We start from the raw sequence: 24,499 nt of genomic DNA on the forward strand, positions 1-24,499 counted from the left end.
CCTCCTCCTCCTCTTCCTCCTCTTCCTCCTCTTCCTCCTCTTTCTCCTCTTCCTCCTCTTCCTCCTCCACCTCCTCCACCTCCTCCACCTCCTCTCCCTCCCCCTCCACACCCCTCTTCCTCCTCCTCCACACCCCTCTTCCTCCTTCTCCTCCTCCTCCTCCTCCTTCTTCTCCTCCTACCCCCCCCCTTCCCCTCTCCCCGTCACCTGTTTTGCTCAAGGCTGGCGTTCTACCACTTGAGCCACAGCTCTACTTCCTGCCGTTTTGGTGGTAAGAGTCCCACAACAGGCTTCTTCCTCCAATGGCTCAATGGCTATCCCCATATCTCAGCTACCTGAGTAGTTAGAATCATAGGCATGAACCACTGGCATTGGCTTGACTTCCATTTCTTTTCTATTCTTTCTTTTTCTTTTTCTTTTTTTGCCATTCCTGGGGCTTGAACTCTGGGCTTGGGTGTGGTCCCTGACCTTTTGCTCAAGGCCAGCATTCTAAGACCTGACCACAGCTCCACTTCCTGCTTTTCTGAGTAGTTTATTGGAGATGAGAGTCTCTTCCGGGATGGGCTTGCCTAGCATACAGGAAGCCCTGGGTTCAACTCCCCAGAACCACATACACAGAAAAAGCTGGAAGTTGCACTGTGGCTCAAGTAGAAGAGCAAAAAGTGTCCAAGGACCATGCCCAGGCCCTGATTTCAAGTCCCAGGGCAGGCTAAAAAAAAGAAAAATCTCTCCGAGTTTCCTGCTCTGCTGGCTCCAACTGCGATCCTCAGATCTCAACCTCCTGAGTTATGGGATTACAGGCATGAGCCACCAGCATCTGGCACACTTCAAATTTTTTGGCAGCATTTCCTCTGCACTGCTGTGTGCACTACCCAGCTTCTGCAGCCACAGCAGTGAACGCAACAGCATTTTCCTTCCCCTGTGGCACTTACAGTGTCATGAAGGAGACAGCCAGCAAGTAGAAGGTTCTCATGTAATGACGTTGCAAGTTTTCATAAGTGCATTGAAGAGTACATGAGAGACTTGATTGGAAATAGTAAGGTAGGGGTTAACCTTAGAAGGGTGGTGGAGAAAGCTTCCTGGAGGAAGTGTTGGGTTAGCTTTAGCCGGAAGGGTGAGAAGTGGGAAAGAGCCTAGTAGAGGAGTGGAAAATAGAACATCAGGTAGATGGAGAACATGGTGACCAATAAGTCCTGAGCAGTCTTGCAGGAGACCACAGAAAGAAATTGGATTTTATTCTTAAGTGCAATGGCACTTACAGAAAAACCAAAGGCAAATGTCTGATTGTCTAATATTTAGATTGACAATAAAACTGTTGCTCTGCTGGACATGGTGGCTCATGCCTGTAATCTTAGCTACTCAGGGGATGGAGATCTGAGGATCATGGTTCAAAGCAAGCCCAGGCACTAGAGTAGAGTCCATGAGTCTCTTATCTCCAATTAACCACCAGAAAACCAGAAGTGGCCCTGTAACTCAAGGGTAGGGTGGTAGCCTTGACCTGAAGAGCTCAGAGACAGCACCCAGGCCCAGAGTTCAAGTTCCACCACCACCATCAAAAACAACAACAACAAAAAACCCAAAAAACCCGTTGCTCTGAGTGCAACAAGTACAACATGAGGAGTTTTATGCTTGGTCCTGAATGGGCCTCCAGCCAGCCAGATAGACTTAAGACCATGGAACCAGGAACTACATGGTGAGGTGAAAGAGTTTATATTTGGGAGGCAGGAGAGCAAGTGATCTGTTCTGCTTTTCAAAGATTTTTGTCTTGTCACTAAACAATAAGCATGATTCAGAAAGGGAAAAAAACATAGGTATTCATGTTCTATCAGTGGCCAGTGAACGCAAATGGGAAATCTAGATGGTGATGCTGTGATGGGGGTGGGGGTAGGGAAGGTGCTGTCAAAGTAAGAAATATAAGGACTTTGTTCATCTCAGTTTTAAAGAAAGTATTTCTGCAGAAACATCTCTTTGTGGGAACGAGGCATTCATTCACCTAGAAAACTTGGTGGATATGCATATTCTGAGGATTCCAGGCCTTGGTTTTCCCCTCTTAAGTAAGGGTGTTTTTCTCCTGGTGCTAGGAAAGGGTTCTGAGGAGGCCCTCAGCAGAAGCCTGGGGAAGCTGCGCCCATCTGATGTTTCAGTGAGCGTCTCACTCTGACTTCCTCTGCCTCCCTCCCTCCGTCTTAACAGAAACAAGTCCCCCATACCCACACACTTCCTTCTGACAGCCTCCTCCCCCTTATTAAGGAACTGACTTGCTAAGCAAAATCACCCCCTTAGGTTATTTCAAGAACATTTTTTCTAAGGAATTGTGTGAGCTAGAACAAGGTTTGATCCAGAGGAATGCATCTATTGTGGTACAGCTTTAAGATAGAATTCATTGGATTATGGCCACTGCTTTAGATGTGAACAGAAAGACCCAGCCCACACCTTACATTTGTTATTCTTCTTTTCCAGGCCTGGATCAGTGACATTCGTGCAGGGACCACCCCCACGTGTGGCAGCCATATAAAATCAAGCTGTAGCTTGATTGCCTTCAACTCTGACCGCCCAGGTAGGGGTGGTAAAGATCATGGGGGAGTAGGTTCAGATCTTGTCATCATCGATAGGATGAGGAAGAAGGGCAGGCTTATACCAGCTGGAAGGCAGGAATGGTGGTGGTGGGCTAGGAGAGTTCAGAGGGGAGCACCAAATAGGGCTTCTGTCAATACAAAATGGTTAACCTAGATAGATTGATTGTGTGTGTGTGTGTATGTATGTGTGTGTGGGGGGGGGTCCATGTGCACAAGCCACGGCTTAAACTCAGAGACTAGATTTAGATTTTCATTCAAGGGTACCATTTTCCCATCTCCACTTTTGGCTTTTTGGTAGTTAATTAGAGATAAGATTCTCATGTAACTGTAACCCCTCTGTATATCCCCTTTATAATAATTTTTTTTGTCAATCGTGGGATTGAACTCTGGGCCTGGGCACTGTCCCTGAGCCCTTCAGCTTAAGGCTACCACCTTGCCCCTTGAGCCACAATACCACTTCTGGTTTTCTGGTGGTTAATTGGAGATAAGAGTCTCCCAGGCTTTGTAGTGCCTGGGCTTGCATTGAACCGTGAACCTCAGATCTCAGCCCTCCTGAGTAGCTAGGATTAAAGGCGTGAGCCACCATGCCCAGCAATAATTTTTTTTTTAATTTAAAAAAGAGTCTCAGGCCAGGAGTTTGGCCTAGTGGTAGAGTGCTTGTCTAGCATGCATGAAGACCCGGGTTTGATTCCTCAGTACCACATACATAGACAAAGCTGGAAGTGGTGCTATGGCTCAAGTAGTAGAGCTCTAGCCTTGAGAAAGCCCAAGGACAATGCTCAGGCCCTGAGTTCAAGCCCCAGGACTGGCAAATAAATAAATAAATGGGTCTCATGGACTTCTCTGCCTGGGCTGACTTTGAACTAAAACACACACAAAAAAAAGCCAGAAGTGGAGAAGGATACTAGCTTTGTGCAAAAGAAGCTCAGGAAGGGAGAAGGAGGAAAAGGAGAAGAAGAAGAGGAAGAGGAGGAGGAGGAGAAGAAAGAAAGAAAAAGTCATGCTGAACAGGATGATGTATGTCTGTAATCCCAGCTTTTGGAAGGCCCTATCTCAGAAAACTCCTTGGTTGTTTACTCTAACATAAACTTAAGATCAATTGAAAAGTCAGGAGATTCAAGTACAGTACTATCCAAAAATTGACATATGGTATCAACCCATCCTCTCTTAGTCCTACTCTGCTGTCTTGGTGGGGTTTGTTGTTGTTGTTGTTGTTGTTGTTGTCATCATCTCCTCCTCCTCCTCCTCCTCCTCCTCCTCCTCCTCCTCCTCCTCCTCCTCCTTTACCTCCTCCTCTTCCTCCTCCTGTTCCTCCTTTTTTTGCCAGTCCTGGCCTTGAGCTCAGGGCCTGAACACTGTCTTTGGGCTTTCTCAAGGCTAATGCTCTACCAATTGAGCCTCAGCACAAGGAATTGAACCCGGCTCTTCGGGCATGCTAGGCAAGCACTCTACCACTAGGCCAAACTTCCAGCCCATGGGGTTGTCTTCTTTCTCTGATAAAGGTGGGAAAACTGTCAGTGGTCAGAAAGAAAATTTCGCCTTCCAGTAGCTTCTCATCCTCCCCCACACAGATGTACATCTTACCTAGGGAAGAATCCAGCCCTGGATTACTCACTGTGTCTGTGTCTACAGGTAGACTCTTAGTCTCAGGTAGATACCAGGTTATTTTAAGTGTAACCCTCTCTGGAAGCTCTGATCTTGGAGGTAAATTGTCCCCATTAGACCCCCAAAGTAGAGCCCCTGTGTTTGTTTCGTAGGTGTGTTGGGTATTGTACCTCTGGATGACCATGGAGAGGACAAGAGACACGTGGCCTACCTGGGCTGCCATTCAGGTGAGTGAGTTCTTGATCCAGGAAGCCTTCCCCAGCTTCTCTGGTGCCAGGGAATCATGGACACTTGGTGTTATCATCCACACTGAGTTTTCTTACAAGGTTCTGAGGCTCAATAGGCTCACCCTGATTTAGAATTCCATCCTGGGCAGAAAGGAAGAAAGTGAATGCTCCAGGTCATCAATTAGGAGGAGGGCTTGAGGCTGACACTGGCATCTGTCACTACTGTGGACTCACCCTGTGTGGCTCTTGGACCTGTGTTCTTTTCTGGAGTGCCACTAGACACCTTCTTCAGCCTGGCTGCACAGGACCCTTCAAGGAGGTGGCCATGCTGGGTGGCAGGGCTGGAGAGGGGTCCACACAAAGGACTTTTGTCTGCTGTAGTTGTCTCTGGGGATGCCTGGCTTTCTCCCTGGCAGCCTGCCCGAACTGAGGAAAGTGTTCGCCATAGGCTGTCTGCAGCACTGGGCAGATATCTCCCTTGTCTAGCTTTAGCAGCTATGCGCTCAGGCTCTGGCTTATGTTCCTGGTCACTCTTTGGGAGGCCGTGGGGTAGAATAGTGGGTAGATTCTTGGCCCAGTTGACAATGATGATGATAGTGGTTGAAAAAGATGAAGATTTATCTAGAGTACTCTGTGTGTTAAGTTATACTATCTTGGTTTTCTGATCTAGACTTATAAAAAGAATTGTTTCCGAGTGCCTGTGCCTCAGGAAGCTGAGATCTGAGTATCCAGCTCAAAGCCAACCTGGGTAGGATAGTTCCTGAGACTCTCATCTCCAATTAACCACCAAAAAGCCAAAAGTGGTACTGTGGCTTAAGTGGTAGAGAGCTAGCCTTGAGAAAAAAAAAAAAGCTCAGGGGCAATGCCTAGGGCCATGAGTTCAAGCCTGAGGACCAGCACACATATGCGTTAAAAAAAAAAAAAATAAGGCCTTTATGCTATAAACTCTGCCTATTTTAAATGAAAAAAAAAATTATTAAAAAGCTGGAAATAGTGCTGTAGCTTAAGAGTTAGAGCTATAGACTTGAGACAGAGAGGCTCAGGGACAGGGCCCAGGCCCTGAGTTCAAGCCCCAGAATTGGCAAAAATAAATTAATACTAAAATAAAACTAAGGCTGTAAAGTATACACACCACCAGTTAGTTTCAGGCAGCTACCAGTCTGCTTACCTGCTCTGAAGCAAAATGTGCCACGTAAGCCAACTGCTGTTTTTGGAAATACTGGTTTTTTCATACATGTGTGTACTGAGGTTTGAAGTTCAGGCTTCTTGTTGTCATTTGGCTTTTACTGTTCATGGTTGGTGCTCTGTCGTTTGTGCCACACACACGGTCAGTTCTGGCTTTTTTGGTAGATAATTGGGGATAGGAATCTCTAGGATTTCTCTGCACAGGCTGGCTCCTAATCTTGATCCTGAGACCTTAGCCTCTGGAACAGCAAGGATGACAGGTTGTGAGTCAGTAACACCTGAATTGTAAATACTTGTATTGGAACAGAGCACTTCCATTCACTGGTGTATAGTCTGTTGGGTTTCTCACAAGGACAGAGTTGAGAAGGTTATTTTTCTTGTGTTTGGTTTTTTTTTTTTGTTTGTTTGTGAAGATGGAGCCCATGGCTTCAGGCATGCTAAGTAAGCATATAGCTTACCATTGAACTTTGCCCCTACCCAGCCAGAGATGTGTTGAGGGCAGGGGGTTGTGTGTGTATGTGGATCATGGGGCTTAAACTCTGGGCCTGGGTGCTGTCCCTGAGCTCTTAAGCTCAAGGCTACCACTCTACCTCTGAGCCTCACTTCCCATTTTCTAGTGATTAATTGGAAATGAGTCTCATGCCCCAGCTGGCTGGCTGACTTTAAACGCAGTCCTCTGATCTCTGCCTCCTGAGTAGCTAGGATTACAGGTGTGAGCCGCCATACCCTGCTCAGAGACTTTTTTTTTTTTCCTGCCAGTCCTAGGGCTTGAACTTGGGGTCTGGGCACTGTGCCTGAGCTTCTTTTGCCAAGGCTATTTCTCTACCACTTAAGCCACAGCATCACTTCCTGCTTTGTTTTTTTGTTTTTGTTTTTTTACTGTAGTTTATTGGAGATAAGAGTCTCTTAGAGGGCCAGGAGTTTGGCCTAGTGGTTAAAGTGCTTGCCTAGCATGCATGAAGACTCGGGTTCAATTCCTTGGTACCACATACATAGAAAAAAGCCAGAAGTGGTGCTGAGGCTCAAGTGGTAGAGCTCTAGCCTTGAGAAAGTCCAAGGACAGTGCTCAGGCCCTGAGCTCAAGCCCAGGACTGGCAAAAAAAAAAAAAGAGTCTCTTAGAAGCTGACCAGTGGCTCATGCCTGTAATTTTATAGTTTACATTGCAAGACTTAAAAAAAAAATAGGTCTGGGTGTTGGTGGCTCATTCCTGTAATCCTAACTACTTAGGATGGTGGTTCGAGGCCAGCCCAGGCAGGAAAGTTCATGAGACTCTCTTTGTTGTTTTTTTGCTTTTGTTGTTTATGGGGCTTGAACTCTGAACTTGGGTCCTGTTCCTGAGCTCTTCAGCTCAAGGCAAGCATTCTACCACTTGAGCCATAGCGCCACTTCCAATTTTCTGATGACTAATTGGAGATGGAAGAGTCTCACGGACTTTTGTGCCTGGTCTGGCGTTGAACCTTATTCAAGGAGCTTCTCCTGCCTTGCAGACACATCCCGGTGTGTGTAGAGCAGGTGTAGTCATTTGCCTCACACCATCTAGGAGGAACCTGGCCCTGGAGACCTTCAGCTGCTTCTGTCAGGGCATAAGATGTCACCTCCCAAGTCCTGGTCTTTGTCCCCCCTAGAGAGGGAACACTGGGTTAGAACTAGTATGTTCAGTGGATCCAATCACGCTTTTCCCATAGACCTGATCACTGACTTGGACTTCTCTCCCTTTGATGACTTCCTCCTGGCCACTGGCTCGGCTGACAGGACGGTGAGTGGGGCCAATTTTGAGTTGCTGCCATGTCCTGTCCACTCTAACCTGGAGTCTTCTGAGTCCCCGGGCTTCTTCTCTACTCCTGGTGGCTTGCAAGTATCTGCTCTGAGCTGTGGTTTGACTTTCCTTTACCTTTCTGATTGCCCAAAGGAGGCAGACAGGGATGATGAGAGAGGTTGGAGGGGACAGTAGGACCCCTGACCCCACTTACCTGTCTTCCCTACCAGCCTGCAGACACGACCTAGGATCCCCGCTCTGGGGCCCTCCCACTTTCCCAAGACACAGAGTATACAGCTACTTAGCCCAAAGAGCTGAGGTGGTGGGGTGCTCTGACAGGCCCAGTAGTGTTGTCCTAGTGGTGATCTGCCTCATTCCAACATGGGATCTCAGTAGGTGGGAAAACCCTGGGCTGGTTGGAGACAGTGAAGCCCCCAGCCTTGCTATAAACCACATCTTGTCCATAGGTGAAATTCTGGCGGTTGCCAGGCCCTGGCCAGGACCTACCCTCAGTGCCTGGGCTGGTGTTGGGTCCTGAGGAGTTACCAGTGGAAGTACTGCAGTTCCACCCTGCTGTGGACGGTGTTCTGGTGAGCACAGCAGGCCCAGCTGTGAAGGTCTGGGACGCAACCAAGCAGCAGCCTCTGACAGGTACTAAATGGTGCAGCCCTTCTTCTCCTTGTTGGTTTTTAGTAATCTGAATTAAATAAGAGGCTGGGAGTTTGGCCTAGTAGTAGAGTGCTTGCCTAGCATGTACAAAGACTTGGGTTCAATTCCTCAGTATCACATACATAGAAAAAGCTGGAAGTATCAGGCACAGTGGCTCACACCTGTAATCCTAACTAATCAAGAGGCTGAGATCTAAGGATCACAGTTCAAAGCCAGCCCCAGGCACTAAAGTCCATGGGACTCTTTTCTCCAATTAACCACCAGAAAACCAGAAGTGACGCTGTGGCTCCAGGGGTATGGTGGTAGCCTTAAGCTGAAGAGCTCGGGGACAGCACCCAGGCCCAGAGTCAAGTCCCACGACTGACAAAAAAAGAAACAGAAAAAGCCGGAAGTGGTGCTGTGTGGCACAAGTGGTAGAGCTCTATCCTTGAGAAAGCCCAAGGTCAGTGCTCAAGCCTAGGGACTGGCCCAAAAAAATAAATAAATAAAAAATAGGTGTCAGGGACAGGGATGGGAGCTCAGTTGGTAGAGTGCTTGTCTTGCATACCCAAGTGGAATTGAGTCCAAGGGAAGCAAGGTCCTAGCCAGGGAGCAGGGAGCCTTGGAGGTCGTTCAGTGGCAGCACATGACCTGGTGAGGATAGAGGTGAAACAGGTTTGGAAGGAGATTCTGGCCCTTTCCTGCCCAGCTGAAAGGGACCCTTGCTGCCATCTTTGCTTTGGGTATTACCCCAACCCAGACCTGTCCCCAATACCCTGACTGTGGTGGATATTTCCCTACAGAGCTGGTAAACCATGGAGACCTGGTGCAGAGTGCCGTCTGGAGCCGAGATGGAGCCCTTCTGGGCACAACTTGCAAGGTAAGCAGACAGTGTGGCCTCTGTATGGGGACAGCTTATGCTGTTTAATCCTTGACTGTCTTTTGCAAGTTCAGCAGTGTTTATGGGGCCAAAAAACATCGAGGTCAGGAGGATCGTTTTTGAGCCCCCTCCTCTACCTGGAACCCGAACCCTCTTAGAAGCTTGAGTAAAACCTCCTGCTGGTACCTGGTCTGTGCCATTCAGTTCCCTTCCACTTTCAGCCAGCTTTACCCACAGCCTGTCTGCTTTGTCTGTAAACAGTCTTCTTTATGTCTAAGCACTGGGCCAGCCCTGTGCTGATAGAGGGGCCAACTCACATCAATAGAGTACAGATAAGAGGGTGGTTTTGACCTATGACCCACCTTTGAAAGGGAATGCAGCCTAGAGATGGTCAGATTCTGGGAAGGTTTGGTCTCTGCCAGAGTCCAGAGAGGAGCTGACTTGGGAGTCAGGGAGGGCAGGAAAAGCACAGTGACTGGAGGAAGTGCTGGTACAGATGTCTTTCAGCCACTTGGAGATTCACACTTGGAGAGAAAGGTGCCAAGGCTTCTCACATGAGGGGCCTTGAATAAGGATTGTACCTGTTGCCACAGTGGCAGCGGATGAACAGCCAAGTACTAAACACTAGAGCAGCCACCCAGTGATGGCCTGAGTGAGCTCTCCCTTGCCTGCCATGTGGACAAAACATAGCCAAGGTGGGCAGTGTCTAAATTCAGATGAATGGTGACCTTCAGAGATGCCGAGGACAAAGAGCAGCGCATTGGGCAATGGTAGTTTGCCAGCCTCCTCCATGTGCCCACTTCATTGCTTACTTGTTGGTGTCCTGCAAGACAGAGAAGTTCAGGCCCCAGGGGGATCATGCTGTTTACCCAGGGGGAAACATTTCTCCTCTAAGTTCAAAATTTCAAGCTATAGGAATGAGAGATGGTGGGAGTGATGCTGTGGGAATGACCCCCTGCTCCTGCTTCCCCGTGGGAATGCAGCAGCAGTATCACCAGGTCAGCACAAGTCAGGCACACAGGGACTAGCAGATGCCTGAGTCCTGCATCCACTGCTGCCTTCTTTAGCTGAAAGGTATCCTGGGCTCAGCTCCCAACACAGAGCCTTTGCAGAATAGTGTCGGGAGCTGAAAAATGCCCCCTTGTGACTACAGGCCAGGTGGAGGTGCTCATGGTTTGCCAAAGGCATCTCAGCAGAGCCCCTTTGCCAGTGTCAGTGGCTGGGCTGAGCTGGGCTATGCACCAGCTGCCCATGCTCAGGGCAGGCTGCTTGTGGTTGGTGTAAGATATATGCCTCCCCTCAGAGCCTGTCATGCCTCTCTGCCTTGGTTGGGAGACCTCCCTGTTGCTGGTTTCTAGTCCTGCTTCTGGTGGTGTGGAATGACACTGTTCCAGGGCCACCCCAGCCTTTCCCTAAGAAGGGAACTCCCTGGGGCCAGAGAGAAAGATGAAGGTGGCCGCTAGAGGGCGTGCCAGGCTTTCAAATGGCTTGGGATGGCTCTGCAGTGTCGCCGCAGTTCAGTTCCACCCCTTCCTTTACCTGACCCAGAACAGCTTCAGGGTTTTCGCTGAATCCTGGTTTTTATCCATCCTTACTATTGCACTCAGTGGATCAACTACCTTCATGGAGCTTGCTGGGTGCCAAAAACTGAGTTGAGTACAAGAGGTACTAAGAGGTAAAACTGGTGGATGAGTGGATAAACCAAAAAAACATGACATATATACACAATGGAATACTACACAGCCTTAAACGGGAAGGAAATCCTGTTATAAGCTATAACACAGATGGACTTGAAAACTTAGCATTTCATTATGCTAAATGAAACAACTAATATATGATTCTCTTCTTTCCTTTTTCATCTCTCTCTCTCTCTTCCTCTCTCTCTGTCTTTCCTTGCCAGTCCTGCAGCTTGAATTTAGGGCTTGGTTTTCTTCTTCTTTTTATAGCTTAATTTTTTTAATTAAATTTATATATTTTACTTTTGCCAGTACCACCATCTCCTGGATTACCGTGGCTTTTTTTGGTAAAATTGGGTTGTATTAGCCCTTTGGATTTATGCTCTTTCAGTTTTGTGTTAATTGTTCTGTGTTATTTGTTCCCTTTTCCTTCATAGTTTTTACTACATATCCCAGGCTAGCCTAGAACTTTTGATCCTCCTGCTTTGGCTTCCCAAATGCTATGATTTCAGACATGAACCACCATGCGTGGCTTCTTCATCTAAGCTTTAGAGTCAGATTGTCAGTAATCACAAATTAACTTGCTGGAATTTTGATTAGGATTATGTGGTACCTACTGAACAAATTAGACAGAATTGTTATCTCAGCAACTATGTCTTCATGTCCAAAACTGGAATATTTGTCTGTTTATTTAAATCTTTGACTTTGCACTGTCTCTGAGCTTTTTTGCTCAAAGCTGGCAGTCTACCACTTAAGCTAAAGCTCTACTTCTGAGATTTTTATGATTGGAGATAAGAGTCTCATGGACTTTCCTGCCCAGGTTAGCTTCAAATTGCAATCCTCAGATCTCAGCCTCCTGCGAAGCTAGAATGATAGGTGTGAGCACCTGGTAACCATAATTTGTTTTGATAGTCCTGGGCTTGAACTCAGGGCCTGAGCACTGTCCTTGGGCTTTTTCAAGGCTAGGGCTCTACCACTCGAGCTACAGCACCACTCCTGGCTTTTTCTATGCATGTGGTACTAAGGAATCATGCATGCTAGGCAAGCACTCTTACCACTAGGCAAAACTCTCAGCCCAAAAATAATGTTTTTAATTCAAAGTTCAATTTTTTTTCCAAAACATGAAAATAGAATGTGTGATGCTCATGCTAAGATATACAGAGAAGTACTGGTCAGCCACATTCCCCTCACACCCAGCATTTACACCTTGGCCTGTGCTGGCCAGAACCCTTTCCCCTTGCTCAACAAGCTCCCAAAATGTACAGGAACATGGTCACATAAATTGAGATATTTGTTTATTTTGACCACAGTAGATTCACACCATGACATGTTATTATGAAACTTCCTTTTTGTATATGACAATTTATTGCCACCAATTATGGCCAAGCCTATAAATAGTGGACACAGATTCTGCCCTGCCCTGTCTGTGCCCAGTTTGTCTTTTTTTTTTTGCCAGTCCTGGGCTTGAGCTCAGGGCCTGAGCTCTGTCCTTGGACTTTCTCAAGGCTAGAGCTCTACCACTTGAGCCTCAGCACCACTTCCGGCTTTTTTCTATATGTGGTACCGAGGAATTGAACCCGGGTCCTCATGCATGCTAGGCAAGCACTTTAAACACTAGGCCAAACTCCTGGCTGTCTTTTTTTTTTTTTTTTATAAGTCATGGGGCTTGAACTCTGGGCCTATGTGCTGTCCCTGAGCTCTTCAGCTCAAGGCTGGTACTCTACAACTTGAGCCATAACACCACTTACAGTTTTTTGGTGGTTAATTGGAGATAAGAGTCTCAAGGGCTTTAGTACCCTGGTTGGCTTTGAACCCTGTCCCTCAGTTCTCAGCCCCCTGAGTAGCTAGGATTACAGATGTATGTGCCACTGCTGTTTGGCCCAGGTTAATCTTCTTTTTTCCTAACTTCCCCTCCCAAAGTATGGTGCTTCTGCCCCAGTTCTTTTCTTTTTCTTTCTTTTTTTTTTTTTGAGCCTGCACTAGAGCTTCAACTCAGTACCTCACATTTTTTAGTTCAAGGCTAGAGCTCTCCCACTTGAGCCATACCTACAATTCTGGCTTTTTGATGGATAATTTGGAGATTAAAAAAAAAATCTCTCTGATTTCTCTATCTAAGCTGTTTTTGAAACATCCTCAGATCTCAGCCTTATAAGTAGCTAGAATTACAGACATGAGCAACTGGTATCTGGCTCTGGCCAGTTCTTTCTGCATATATACACCCACATACATTACTCCACAACTATAAGGACCTATATTCAGGTATGGACATTTTATTTTATTTTTTATTTATTTATTTATTTATTGCCAGTCCTGGGCTGGAGCTCAGGGCCTGAGCACTGTCCTTGGACTTTCTCAAGGCTAGAGCTCTACCACTTGAGCCTCAGCACCACTTCCAGCTTTTTTTCTATATGTGGTAACGAGGAATTGAACCCAGGTCTTCATGCATGCTAGGCAAGCACTTTAACCACTAGGCCAAACTCCCGGCCCCTGGACATTTTATTTCAGAATAGTTTTTTCCCTGCCCCCTTGTCTATTTCCATCCTGGTGCTGGGGTAATATGATCAGTAACTGCTAGGAGAATGGTTGAGGAGTGTTAGCTAGGCTTTCTGAAAGTTAAACTTTCTGCAAATGAAGAAACGATGTCATCACATGAACCAGACTGGGCTAAGCACAGGCCTGGACAGAAGGCTGTGGCCATTAGCCTCTATTTTTCTGTGTATGGAGGGTTCATATCGTTTTTTGTTTGTTTGGTTGGGTTTTTTTTCTTTTCAGTGCTGGTCTTGGGCTTCAACTCCAATCTTGGGGCGCTGTCTCTGAGCTTAGCTTCTTTTGCTCAAAACTAGCCACTTGAACCACAACTACACTTCTAGCTTATTTGGTAGTTTAGTGGAGATAAGGCTCTCCCAGACTTTCCTGCTGGGCTGACACAGAACCATGATCTTCACATCTCAAGCTTCATGCGTAGGTATGATTACAGGCATGAGCTGCCGACCCCTGCCAAGGAGTCACGCTCGTGGTATCACTTCATACATAAGGCTGGAGGAACGATGACGAGCGAGCATGTGTGATGTGCCCAGCCTGCCCATGTGTGTGCAGGGAGGTGAACTTTTCTCTCAGTTTGGTCCTCTGGGTAACTATATAGGAAGGAGACATGCCTTGGTATAAGGAGGAACTTGGTTGGGGAAGGGTCTCCTCGAGTATGGTGACCCCTTGAATACTAAGGCACGGGCTGATCAGAACCTGGGATCAGGGAGACAGGTTGGCTGCTAAGAACCCTCTAACTCTAAATATCTGCTCTTTCTTTCCTTCTGGGCTTTTTCAGGACAAGCAGCTTCGGATCTTTGACCCCAGAGCAAGTGTTAAGGCCTCTCAGGTAAGTTGTGTGGAAAGTAGGGTGGGGAGAAGGTGGTATGCAAGGGGAGGGCCCTGTGGTTCAAGCCTAGGGAGGGAGGGGCAGACCCAGGCTCCTGACATGGTCCCTGGTTGGCGAGCTGCTGCTATTGGTGATACTCCTGCTGGAAGGTTTTTCAGGGGCGTGAACTCTGGGTCCTGGATGGATATAGCTTTGATCATAGGGTGTGGTGCAGCCAAGCAGCCCACGGGCTTGTTAATAGAGGCATCCTCTGGCTTTGAGAATGTAATTTGAGATTCCAGCTTCCTTCCCTCCTCTGAGACCCCACTCTCCCTGCCTGGCATGGTCAGCAGAGACCAGCTGCAGAGAAATAGAAACACTCCCACTCTGTCCTGCATGCCCCTCTGGTCTTACAGTGTACCCTGGGGCCGGCAGACCTGATAGCTGCACTGGAACCAGTGGTTGTGGGTGGTTGGGCCCGTGTACCAAGTGCATAGAATGTGTGTAGCCATAGTTCCAGCAAGGAAACTCAGATCTAGGTTCCTGCAGCAAGCACAAAGCTGCTGGGGAGTCAGTCTTTCTTCTAGCAGAGGCATGCAGGCAGCAGCTAATGAGCCAGACACATGACCCTGCCCTGTGATTGCTGGGTGAGTGTAGTGCTTCCCTGGGCAACTGGTCTTGAAGCTAAGGTCGAAATTTCACCAGGAGGCATACATACATGGCCCAAGCTTGTGACCAAAGAGGCACGGACAGGAAACAAGCCACACGAAGGACCTATTCCTTGTGCTGCAGGATGCCAATGGAGTGTTTTAAGTAATAAAAGTAATGAATAGATTTATATTTCTCAAGAGAACTTTCTAGAAACTGACATTTCTTCTCCCCAGGGAGGTGAAATGTAGGGTTCTGCTGCCAACTCTAGAGAGTAGCTCCCCAACAAAGATCCAGGCCCATCCCTCTTCACATTTCCAGGACTGCTGCACTACCAGAGGTCAAGGGTAAAGTTATCAAAGAGCCAGACTCTAGCCTGTAATTCTGGCTGAGAGCTAAAGATTGAGGTTTGAAGCCAGTTCATTCAGCAATGTCTGAGAGACTCATCTCCAATTAACCAGCAAGAAGCTAGAAATGGAGGTGTGATTCAAGTGGTAGAGTACCAGCCTTAAGTGGGAAAGCCAGGTTGGAGCTTGAAGCTCTTGAGTTCAAGCTCCAGCACCAGTGCACACATACACACTCATACACACAAGCAATAGTAAAGTTACCTAGCCCAAATATGATATTCTAAGGATGGAGTTGCCCCACTTCCCTCAGAATCCTACCTACATAGAACAGCACACCCTACTGGCCAAGACAGTATGGTCAGCTGCATTCAGTCCCGTTGAACTGAGGGTGTCTGGCAGGTAAACTGAGCCAGGCTGGTGATTTAACACCTTATCCTGTAGCTTTCTTTGACCTCTAAGTCACTGCCCTCTTTGCCTATGTGTCTGGGCACCTGCATTCATGCTCACATGGGCCTCAGATTGGGCCAGCTCCCTGAGTGTTTTCCTCCTCTCCCCCTCCTTGGTGGGGTGCCCCCAACCTTCCTCCGCCTTCATCCTGTTCTCACAGGAGTGGGCTGTTACTGAGGTGGAGCAGGGGTGGATGCCTGCCAGGGGGCTCCCAGCCCTTGAAGAGTGCAGGCACAGCTCGGGTCTGGATCTGGAGGAGCCCCCGGAGGGGGGCTTGGGCAGGAGACCTGGGAAGAGCGTGGGCGGCTCCCCCAGCTGCTGGGACGGTGCCAGCGCTTGGCCCTGCAGCTGAACTGTGCTGAGCCGAGGCGGGGGCTGCCGTGGGCCTGGAATGCTGCCCTCCGCAGCCCTGCCCCCCACTTCCGCCCAGGGCATCTGGCCCACACCTGGCTTCTATTAGGGAAACCGCTGCTGGCGGCCAGGGTAGTGTGAGCTGAGGGGCCAGCATGGGGAAAAGCCTCTGAGAGTGCCCTCTCTGAGGTCCCCTTCTTACCTAGTGACTGAGGGAAGAAGGCTGTGCTTACCTCTCAGAATCTCAGCTCACCTGAGCCTCCCGGCCCCCTGCTGTGAGCCTGGAGGCTATAGGTAGAGCAGGGACTCCTCCTTCCATTGTCATTTGGGCCCTGCCTTTGACCACCTGAGCCTAGGGGTAGAGACCTTAGGTGTTGCCTCTTGTGCACACTCTATTTTTGAGCTGGAGTTCTAGCTATAGGTTGACCTTAAGATCCCAGGCTCGAACTAAAGTCCAAAGACTCTTATGTCTAATTAACCACTAGGAAATGGGAAGTGGCTCTGTGTGGCTCAAGGGGTAGGGTGGTAACCTTGAGCTGAAGAGTTCAGGGTCAGCACCCAGGCCCAGAGTTCAAGGCCCATAACTAACAACAACAAAAAAGGTCCCGGGCTCAAGCCATCTTCTGCCTTAGCCTCCTGAGTCTCTGGGATACTGACAGTCTTGCTCTGCTTCTGCCTTTGATTTCTGATTACGTTTATAGCTATTCATCTTATCCCAGCCCTTAGTTAGTGTGACTTCCTCCCACCCTGTCACCTTTCTAGGAAGCCGGCCCTTGTTTTTTTCTGTAGTCCATGTCCGGACACTGAAGGCCACAACATAGAATGGCAGGGCTGGGCTGTGTCGGTTCCCCTAGTCCCAGTCTGCTGCCCCTTCACCTAGAAAGAGCTCAAAGTGGAGGTGGGTGAGGTCCTGAGCCATGGCTATCCCAGGCAGTGGGGAGATAGTGGGAGCTGGGCTGGGGGTAGGGCCTCAGTCAGGGACAGGAGGGACCTGGGACCAATCCTTTCATCTCTCCCTTGGGAAGAGAGGCCATTGCCATGTGAACATCATCCCCTTCACCCTGGCCTGGGGGACGGGGAGCGGGCAACACAGTATTGAGCTTGGATGAGAGAGAAGGTGGATAGGGAGAGGTCTTCCCACTGGAGAAGTTCCCTTCACCCTAAGATGGAGCCCCAGAGCAGCCATACCCCACACACAGGAAGTGTTACCATGGCAACGAAAGGGATTTGGCTGCGCAGAAGCTGGAATGCTGAGTATGCACCCCCCCCCCCAGCAGGGTTGATGCTGCCTGGCCATAACCCCTCTTTTTTCCTTACATCAGGTGTGGTCAGGGGACTGAGGGGCAACAAAGCCCTCTTGGGAACTTCACTTGTAGGGATGAAGGCCATTCCCAGAAGGACTGGCTTGCACCTACCTTGCCTCTGGGTGAGAAACACCCAGCATGGATCCAGAATCTTCCCCATGGACGTCTTTGTGGTAGAGTTAGGAGAATGACTTCCAAGAGTCCAGAAGTTTAAGACCAGGGGAAAGTGAAAGGAGGAATCATCCTAGGGATCACCACCATCAGTGAAGAACTGTCCAATTTGTAAACAGAAAATGACTCCCGTGATCTAGGGCTAAAGCAAGGCAGGGGAAGGGTGGAAGCTCTAGGACAGGCCTTCCTGAAGCCTCTGGGCAGACAGCTGGTTGTACTCACAGTGTCTTCCCTGGTACTCTGCCAGGCACCAGGAGCCCACCAGACCCCACCCCACCTAGACACCAGATGCTCCCCACAGTGTGAAGCCATCTGGCACTGTTCAGGGAAGACCTGAAGGCATCTGGGTTCATGGTGATCCTGGGCTCCTCTGACTTCTGCCATTTGCTTTCTGCAAACACAGACGACCTCCTTCCCTGTGAACCCTAGGCTACCCCGGGTTGATAATGGGCTCAGCTCAGGGGGACTGGAATCTCAAGTGACCTAGAGCTATGACAGGGCAGACACGTGTGCCCCTAGTTTCACCATGTGTAAACAGGAGGTAGGCGATTGTAAGTCAAGGTGTGTTCCCCACAGGCTGCAGCTCTGAAGGCAAACAGCCTTCCCATTACTTATGGGCTGGGCCTGCTGCTTCCCTTACCTCTTCCTGATGGCTGCCTCGGCCTCTACTTCTATTCACCTCCTATTCTCTGCGCAGGACTAGTGCCTTGAGGATGCTCCTATTCTGGCTCAAATAGGACCTTATGATGATTTTAGTCATACTCTGCCCAGATCCTGTTATCCTGTTAAAAAAAATGTTTTTTTAAAAAAAATAACTTACCACATGTGACCAATGTGTTAGTCCCAGAAATTGGCATTCTTGGATAAAAGACTGGCAAGTGTGATGTCATCTAGTGAGTCCCTGTCTTTTTTTTTTTTTGCCAATCCTGGGCTTTGAACTTGGCCTGGGCACTGTCCTTGGGCTTTCTCAAGGCTAGAGCTCTACCCCTTGAGCCTCAGCACCACTTCCGGCTTTTTTCTATGTATGTGGTACCGAGGAATCGAACCCGGGTCTTCATGCATGCTAGGCAAGCACTTTAACCACTAGGCCAAACTCTCGGCCCTGGGATGGTGTTTTTATAGATAAGGAAACCAAGGCACAGGGATGCTGCATAACTTGTCTTGGGCTGCAATGACAGTGGCAGGGTTTACTTTTCCCCTAAGCAGTCTGACTTTGCTCCTCCATGGCACTTAGAGTAACCATAATAACACTGCTGCTGTGGTGTTTAGTCCAGGTGGTCTCCTGATGTATACTGTATACTTTCCATAGACTTGGGGACCTTCTCTGCCTTGTTTGTCAGGGCTCCAGTGCCCAGAATGTGAGCTTGAATACTCAGTGACAACAGATGAATAAGCATGATCTTAATCATCTGTTTGAGAATCATCCAGCCCCATTATTGGCTGCTGGCCAATAGTGGAATGAATGAATGAATGAATGAATGAATGAAAAAAAAATGAACTACAGAGCAGTTGGTTTGCCACTTACTCAAGGGTATTTGTACCTTGAGGGGACAAGAGCTCTTGTGACACTTCTGACCTTCTGGAGTGTGAGGGCTAGGGCTGGCTAATGACCTGACTCCACAGCCCCTGCTATGTGGAGAGAGAGGAGTGTGGGACCCAGGTTCTCAGGTGCTACTCCTGATTTCCTGTGCCACTGTGGCTGAGTGAGAAGGGAGCAGTGAGAAAAGCCCCTTGAAGGACACAGTGGAGCGATTCCAGCGGTCTCCCACGCTAGGGGAGGCCTCTGTGTGCTGGGGAGGGGGCCCTGGGCCAGCTTCTGGAGGCTCCTTCCCTCCCTCATTGATTCCCAAGGAGATCGTGGGAAGTTCGGAGGAGGCTAGCCACGGTTGGGGCAAGCTATTTTTGGTAACAGGGTCCTTGTCTCAGGCTCCAGGGGCCAGGGTGACTGGGAGGGAGCAGTTTGCATTTCCTCTGGCCCCCTCAGCTCCTCCCTGCCAGAGCCTAGAGGGACAGGGCCACCGCCTGGGATGTGAACTTCCCTTTCCTTCTTGGGGGTCTTAAGTCTTCCTGCTGGGAGCTTCAGCACCACAGAAAGCCACGAAGGACACTGTTTGGCCTTCCCAGGATGTTACCCCAGAGCTTGGCCCAGGCCTCCGCTCCTGCCCAGGGGTAGCACTCCTACTAATCCTACGATTTGCACGGTGCTTTGCCAGGCAGAGGCCCCGCCCTTCCACGTGGACTCCTCGTCCATCCTTGCCATAGTTCCAGTAAATGAGTGGCACAGGCATCTTGAGTCCTGCTTACAAGTAAGAAAAATGAGTTCCAAGAGAGCGTGGGGTCCTCAGGTGAGGGCCAAGGACCAGAGTTCGAGACCTACCCCCTTCCCCAGCCAGTGCCTCCTATGGGCACCTGCCAAAGTGCTAGCCAGGCCTCACTGTCAGCCCTCTCAGGAGGAGCAAGACTGAGCCTGAGCCTCAACGCCTCTAGCTGTAGAGCTGCCCCCAGGGATGGAAGCAGAGTTCTTCCTGTGTGCTCCCACAGCGTCCAGGTTGCTCAGGTGGGTAGATGACAGAAGAACTTCCCAGCTCCAGGCCACTCCAAGGGATCCTCATCCTCAACAGGGTTTCCAGTGTCTTAGCTCTGTCTCTTGTCTCCTGCAGAGCATTCAGGCCCATGAGAACAGTAAGGAGAGCCGGCTGGTGTGGTCAGGCTCCCAGAAGCACCTCATATCCACTGGATTCAACCAGGTAGTAGTTCCTCCAGCATGTCCAGGGCATGGCCAGATGGGCATAAGTCTGACCCTTCAGGCCCACGCACTAAGAGGGTGTGAGTGAAGCCACTGGGAAGTGGGGGGCTGATGGTCAGTTCCAGGCCGATCCATATACGGCCTGGCTGTGCAGCTGGGTCTCAGAGCCCCAGGAGACTTACAGCCCTGGAAGACTGGCAGATTCCATTTGCAATAGCTAAGCCTGACCCTGGGAGCTGTGTTGGCCCCATAGGGACCAGAGTCCATGGAGGGAACCGCCTCTTGTCCCTTGTCACCTAAGGGTTCTTAAAGGGGCAGGACGTGGGCAAACCCAAACTCTCCCTCCATGGCATGACTCCCCCACTGCTCTGGAGCAGGTGCCTGCTGCCAGACTGTGCCCTCTGGCCTGGGTCCCGGGCTCCTCTAAGCCTCCTTCTGACCTGCCCTACAGATGCGTGAGCGAGAAGTGAAGCTTTGGGACACCCGGGTCTTCTCCAGTGCCCTGTCTTCCCTCACCCTGGACACCTCACCCAGGTAAGAGTTGCAGTATGCGGGGGTCTGGGCGCTGTGGCCCGGATGATGTTCTGGGTCCAGGCCTGGTGTACAGTGGCCTCTGGTGAGGGCCCCGTGAGGCAGAGCCTTGCTGGAATGGGTGGCAGATGCCTGAGCTGGGCTTTGGTGTCTTCAACAAAGAACACTGGTCTTGCCTTCCAGGTGCCCTAACCTCACCAGTAGGGGGCATAGGGCAGCCCCAGGCAGACAAATAAGCTATACTCCTCTTGTTTCCACCTCCTCATTTGCACTCCCTCCCCACTCCCACCCCAAGCGGAGTGGCCCTCTGTCACTGGGCAACTTCATGGGATGGGACTCAAAGTAGTGTGTTCCAGGATTTGAAGAAGGGGCTACAACCCAGTAGATGTGTGCAAAGATGTGCCTGATGTTGCTGGGGATGTGTTTGTGAGGCCGAGGGCCCCAAAATATCTAAGGCGGATATGAGGCTACATGAGGACAAATGGACAGGTTTGGAGGTACTTGTGGCATGTTTGGGTGGGCTTAGACTCTGTTGTGGACTGTATAAAGGGCTCACTTGGCTCCTGATACATGGTGGTCCCCATGTATCTGGTCTGACCCCAAACGAGCCTGGTGCCCAGGCAGCACAGGAGATCCTTCCATCCCCGTTCTCTGGAAATGTGTGGAGGAGAGTTTATAGCAGGGCTTGGCGTAGCCCATCAGTTCTGTGCAGAGATGGCCTTGATTCACAGTTGCTCCCAAGCCAGCCACCAGGAAGCCCACAGGGCATTCTGCACAGCCATCTACTTTACAGATGAGGAAACTGAGGTTCTAGGAGGTTCAGAGACTTAGCCAGGTGAGGCTGTGGGGTGGAGGCAGGAGCGAATGCAGCTGCTGTTCTGAAGCCTCCTCCCATCTCAGCTGTAACTCCTGAGAGCCCTCTGAGGCAAGGAGATTGGGAAGTGCTAGCACTTAGGAAAGGACCTGGCTTGGCTGGCTTGTCCACCCTTTTCCTGCTTGGATTTCACAACGGAGGAAACTGAGTCACCGAAGGCCAATGGCCTGTCCAAATTTCAGAAGCAGCAGGGTAGTGTATTGAGGTGGGGAGGGCTGCAGGATCTTGCCTGGATCCTCCCAAACAGCCCTGCTCTGGGTCACACTGGCTGAGAGGAGGGGAGTGGACAGGAGGACAGAGACCCTGTCCTGTCCTCTTAACCAGAAAGAAGCTGGGATGCTGGCGAGGCCCTTTATACAGGTGAGGACGGCAAAGCTGGCTGAGATTTAGACCTTCCTTGAAACCACATGGCAGGCAAGAGGCTGCATAAGACGGCTATCATACCCTCCGGCCTGGTCTGGGGTGCATGAGTGGGTTCAGCTAGGCTGCCCTGTTCTGGAGTGACAGTTTCTGGGCCCTGGGATTCCACAGCCACCACTGTCCCATGCCCCCACTCCTGGTTTGATGCTGCCCTGGCATCTTGTTCTCCAGTCCTTTTTGAGCCGGACGGCCCCTTCCCTATAAGGCACCAGCAGAGGCTTATGAGATATTGTAGGCAGGAAGTGCCTGGGCATCAGCATTTACGTGTCCTTCTGCCTACCACCTCCTGTTCTCAGGCTCCACCCTTGCTGTTGGTGACTGCCTCCTCTCCCCTGCAGGCCATCCCCTGCCAGGCTCTGGTGTGGCCCCTGGAAGAGTTAATGATGCCCAGACCCCACGGTGCCACTAGCCAAGGCTGACCCTGTAATTACAGCAGTTAAGAATAGCCTGGAAGGACCAGTGAGGACTGGAATTTGTCAAATCACTCCCAGATGGGCGGCTAGGCCAGTGTCCACCCCTGTCCTCTAGCCCTGACCTCTGCCCTGGCAGGCCAGCATCCTTGGCCAATGAGCTAGGACTCTCCGGCCCCCCCAGAGCCGGCAGATGCCAACGATAAGTGCCATCCTCCAGGCTGTTCTGAGAGACAGTGGGCTCCCTGGAAGGGAGAGCCCTTGTGAGTGAAGACGGAACGTACATAGGGCGCCTGCTGTGGGCACAGCCGCGGGGGAGGCTGGCAGCTCCGTCTACCCAGTCGCTGCTGCTCTGGTCTGTTTTTACAGATTTTCCATCTTGGTTTGGGCAGAACAGCATGTGCTTTTAAGAGCGGCGGGGCCATAGGTCAAGCACAAACTCCTCCCCCATCCTCTCCCAGGGCTTTGGTCACTGTTCCCATCTCTGTCCTCTTGTCATTTGTATCTACGAAGGAGGACATTGCACTGAAAGGAAGGGGTGACTAGAAGCCAGGTCAGCCTCAGGCCAAGTGGAAGGATCAGGCTGCCATCCAAAGAGGGTTGTCCAGAACTTTTATGTGCCAGGCCCTGTGCTGTGGGAGGATAATAAGAGGGACTGGCAGAGCCAGCGCAGGCTGTACTCTGCCATTTCATGCAGGCACACCTGTATCAGGTGCTGTACTTCTGGACATGAATTGAGAAGGGCCTATGACAGTATCCGTGACAGTGCCATGTCAGTTCTGTGTCCTGCCCCCCGTAGCAGCAGGGTTGGGCCGGGTACCCCACTATAGTCTAGGGTACAGATGTTAGGGTTCTGTCCCTCTTACCCAGAGCAGGATGCCTCAGCTCTCCATAGCACTGTTTTGCTGTCAAGTGAGCTGTTAAGCATCAAACCAGTAAAGCCCTAACAGCGTGGCCTGGGCCAGGAAGGCCTGGCGATTGGGGGTTGCCCCATCTGCCCCAGTCCCCGGCCTGAGGTTGGTGCAGTTGCCCTGAGTAGGGGCTGCATCTTGGCTTAGTCCTCTTGGGGTCGGGGCACTCTGAATACCTTTCTCTGGATCCTGCCACCCTACCCCCCCTGCCATCCCTCCAGGCCAGGTTTGCTTTTGCAGTGAAAACATTTACTCAGCAGCCACTGTCTCCGGCAACAGCCCACAGGCCCACAAAGGGCCCTTTGACGGGACTGCGGGGGGTGGGGGAGACACGGCCGCTGCCCTAATAGGACCCAGGCTTACAGGAAATCCACCTGGGTTGCTGCCGCCACCTCCACCTCAGGAGGAAGGGGCCCACTGCCACCACCCACTACCCTCGTGACCCACCGCCACCTCCCTCCTCAAGCCAGAGCCCTCAGCAGCCGCTAATTGAATCCAGAGCCTCTCGTGGCCAAGCCTAACTCAGTGCTGACATCAACACCCTGAGCCACAGGGTCTGCTCTCCAGTCCTGGCTGGGCCACCTACTTCCCACAGGGGGGTGAGGCTCAGAGCCAGGGCTATGACCTAAGAAGGACATGACTATGGGGCCTCCAGGAGGCTCACTTTAGGTTTTGCTAGACCCCTCCTTTGTCCCTCTTCCACCTTCCCCCAAGGATAAGAGAAAAAGCTTTGTATCCAGCAGTCTCAAGCTCCTTTCCCCAGCGCAGGGCATAGCTGTCTTCCACATCTGTGGTCCTACCCTCTCCACTCCAGCTTCCTAGAAAACACCCCTACACTCCTGGGAATCCCAGAACAGTTGAGCACCTCCCCAGGACAGGGGGTAATGGGGCCCTATGGGGCCATCAAGACTAGCACTATCTGCAATCCAGACTGAGCTCTTGGCCCTTTCCTGGTATCTGCTGCTGGTAGATCTGGCTTAGTCCCTTTTTGCCCATCAGCATCCTTGGCTTGATGATCTCTGTTTCCAAAGCCCTTCTGTATAGCTGGGGTAGAGACAGCAAGATTTCTCTGCTGAGCCTGTATCAGGGGCAGTGGAACAGTAGGGGGGGACTGGGGCTGTGCTCCTACCTGGCCAGCCTAGGCCTCTGCAAAAGGTTCTGGAAGACCCCTGATCCCAAGACCAGCCATAAGGCAGTATAAGGTTCCCATTCTCTACAGGAAGTTGGTGAATTTCCCACTGAATCCACTGACAAGTGTATGGCCTCCCTTGGGAGCACTCTGTACACTGCATATGCTATGAGCCACTCCCATCCTTAGCTGTGCTGAAGACCTGAGCCAGGTGTGGGTGAGGCCGCCCTAACTAGACCCCTTTCCTGAGGCTGAGACAGCCTTGTCCCATCCAGGCCTCAGCCCCTTGCCAGATCAGGACCCT

The 24,499-nt window shown here is 50.5% G+C and overlaps 1 protein-coding gene across 1 annotated transcript in view; it reads left to right on the plus strand.

Moving 5' to 3' along the window:
* Window positions 1-24,499, plus strand: part of Coro7 (coronin 7) — a 49,461-nt gene that overhangs the window by 991 nt on the left and 23,971 nt on the right. Inside the window, exons 2-9 of the mRNA XM_090324835.1 lie at window positions 2,461-2,557; window positions 4,334-4,408; window positions 7,280-7,350; window positions 7,818-8,001; window positions 8,802-8,878; window positions 13,877-13,927; window positions 19,835-19,921; window positions 20,372-20,454. Of these exons, the coding sequence (XP_090180961.1) occupies window positions 2,461-2,557; window positions 4,334-4,408; window positions 7,280-7,350; window positions 7,818-8,001; window positions 8,802-8,878; window positions 13,877-13,927; window positions 19,835-19,921; window positions 20,372-20,454 (725 nt within the window). The remainder of the gene's footprint in view (window positions 1-2,460; window positions 2,558-4,333; window positions 4,409-7,279; window positions 7,351-7,817; window positions 8,002-8,801; window positions 8,879-13,876; window positions 13,928-19,834; window positions 19,922-20,371; window positions 20,455-24,499) is intronic.

This window comes from Megascapheus bottae, chromosome 36, assembly GCF_031878675.1.
Source record: "Megascapheus bottae isolate mThoBot1 chromosome 36, mThoBot2.hap1, whole genome shotgun sequence".
NCBI classification, from domain to species: Eukaryota; Metazoa; Chordata; class Mammalia; order Rodentia; family Geomyidae; genus Megascapheus; species Megascapheus bottae.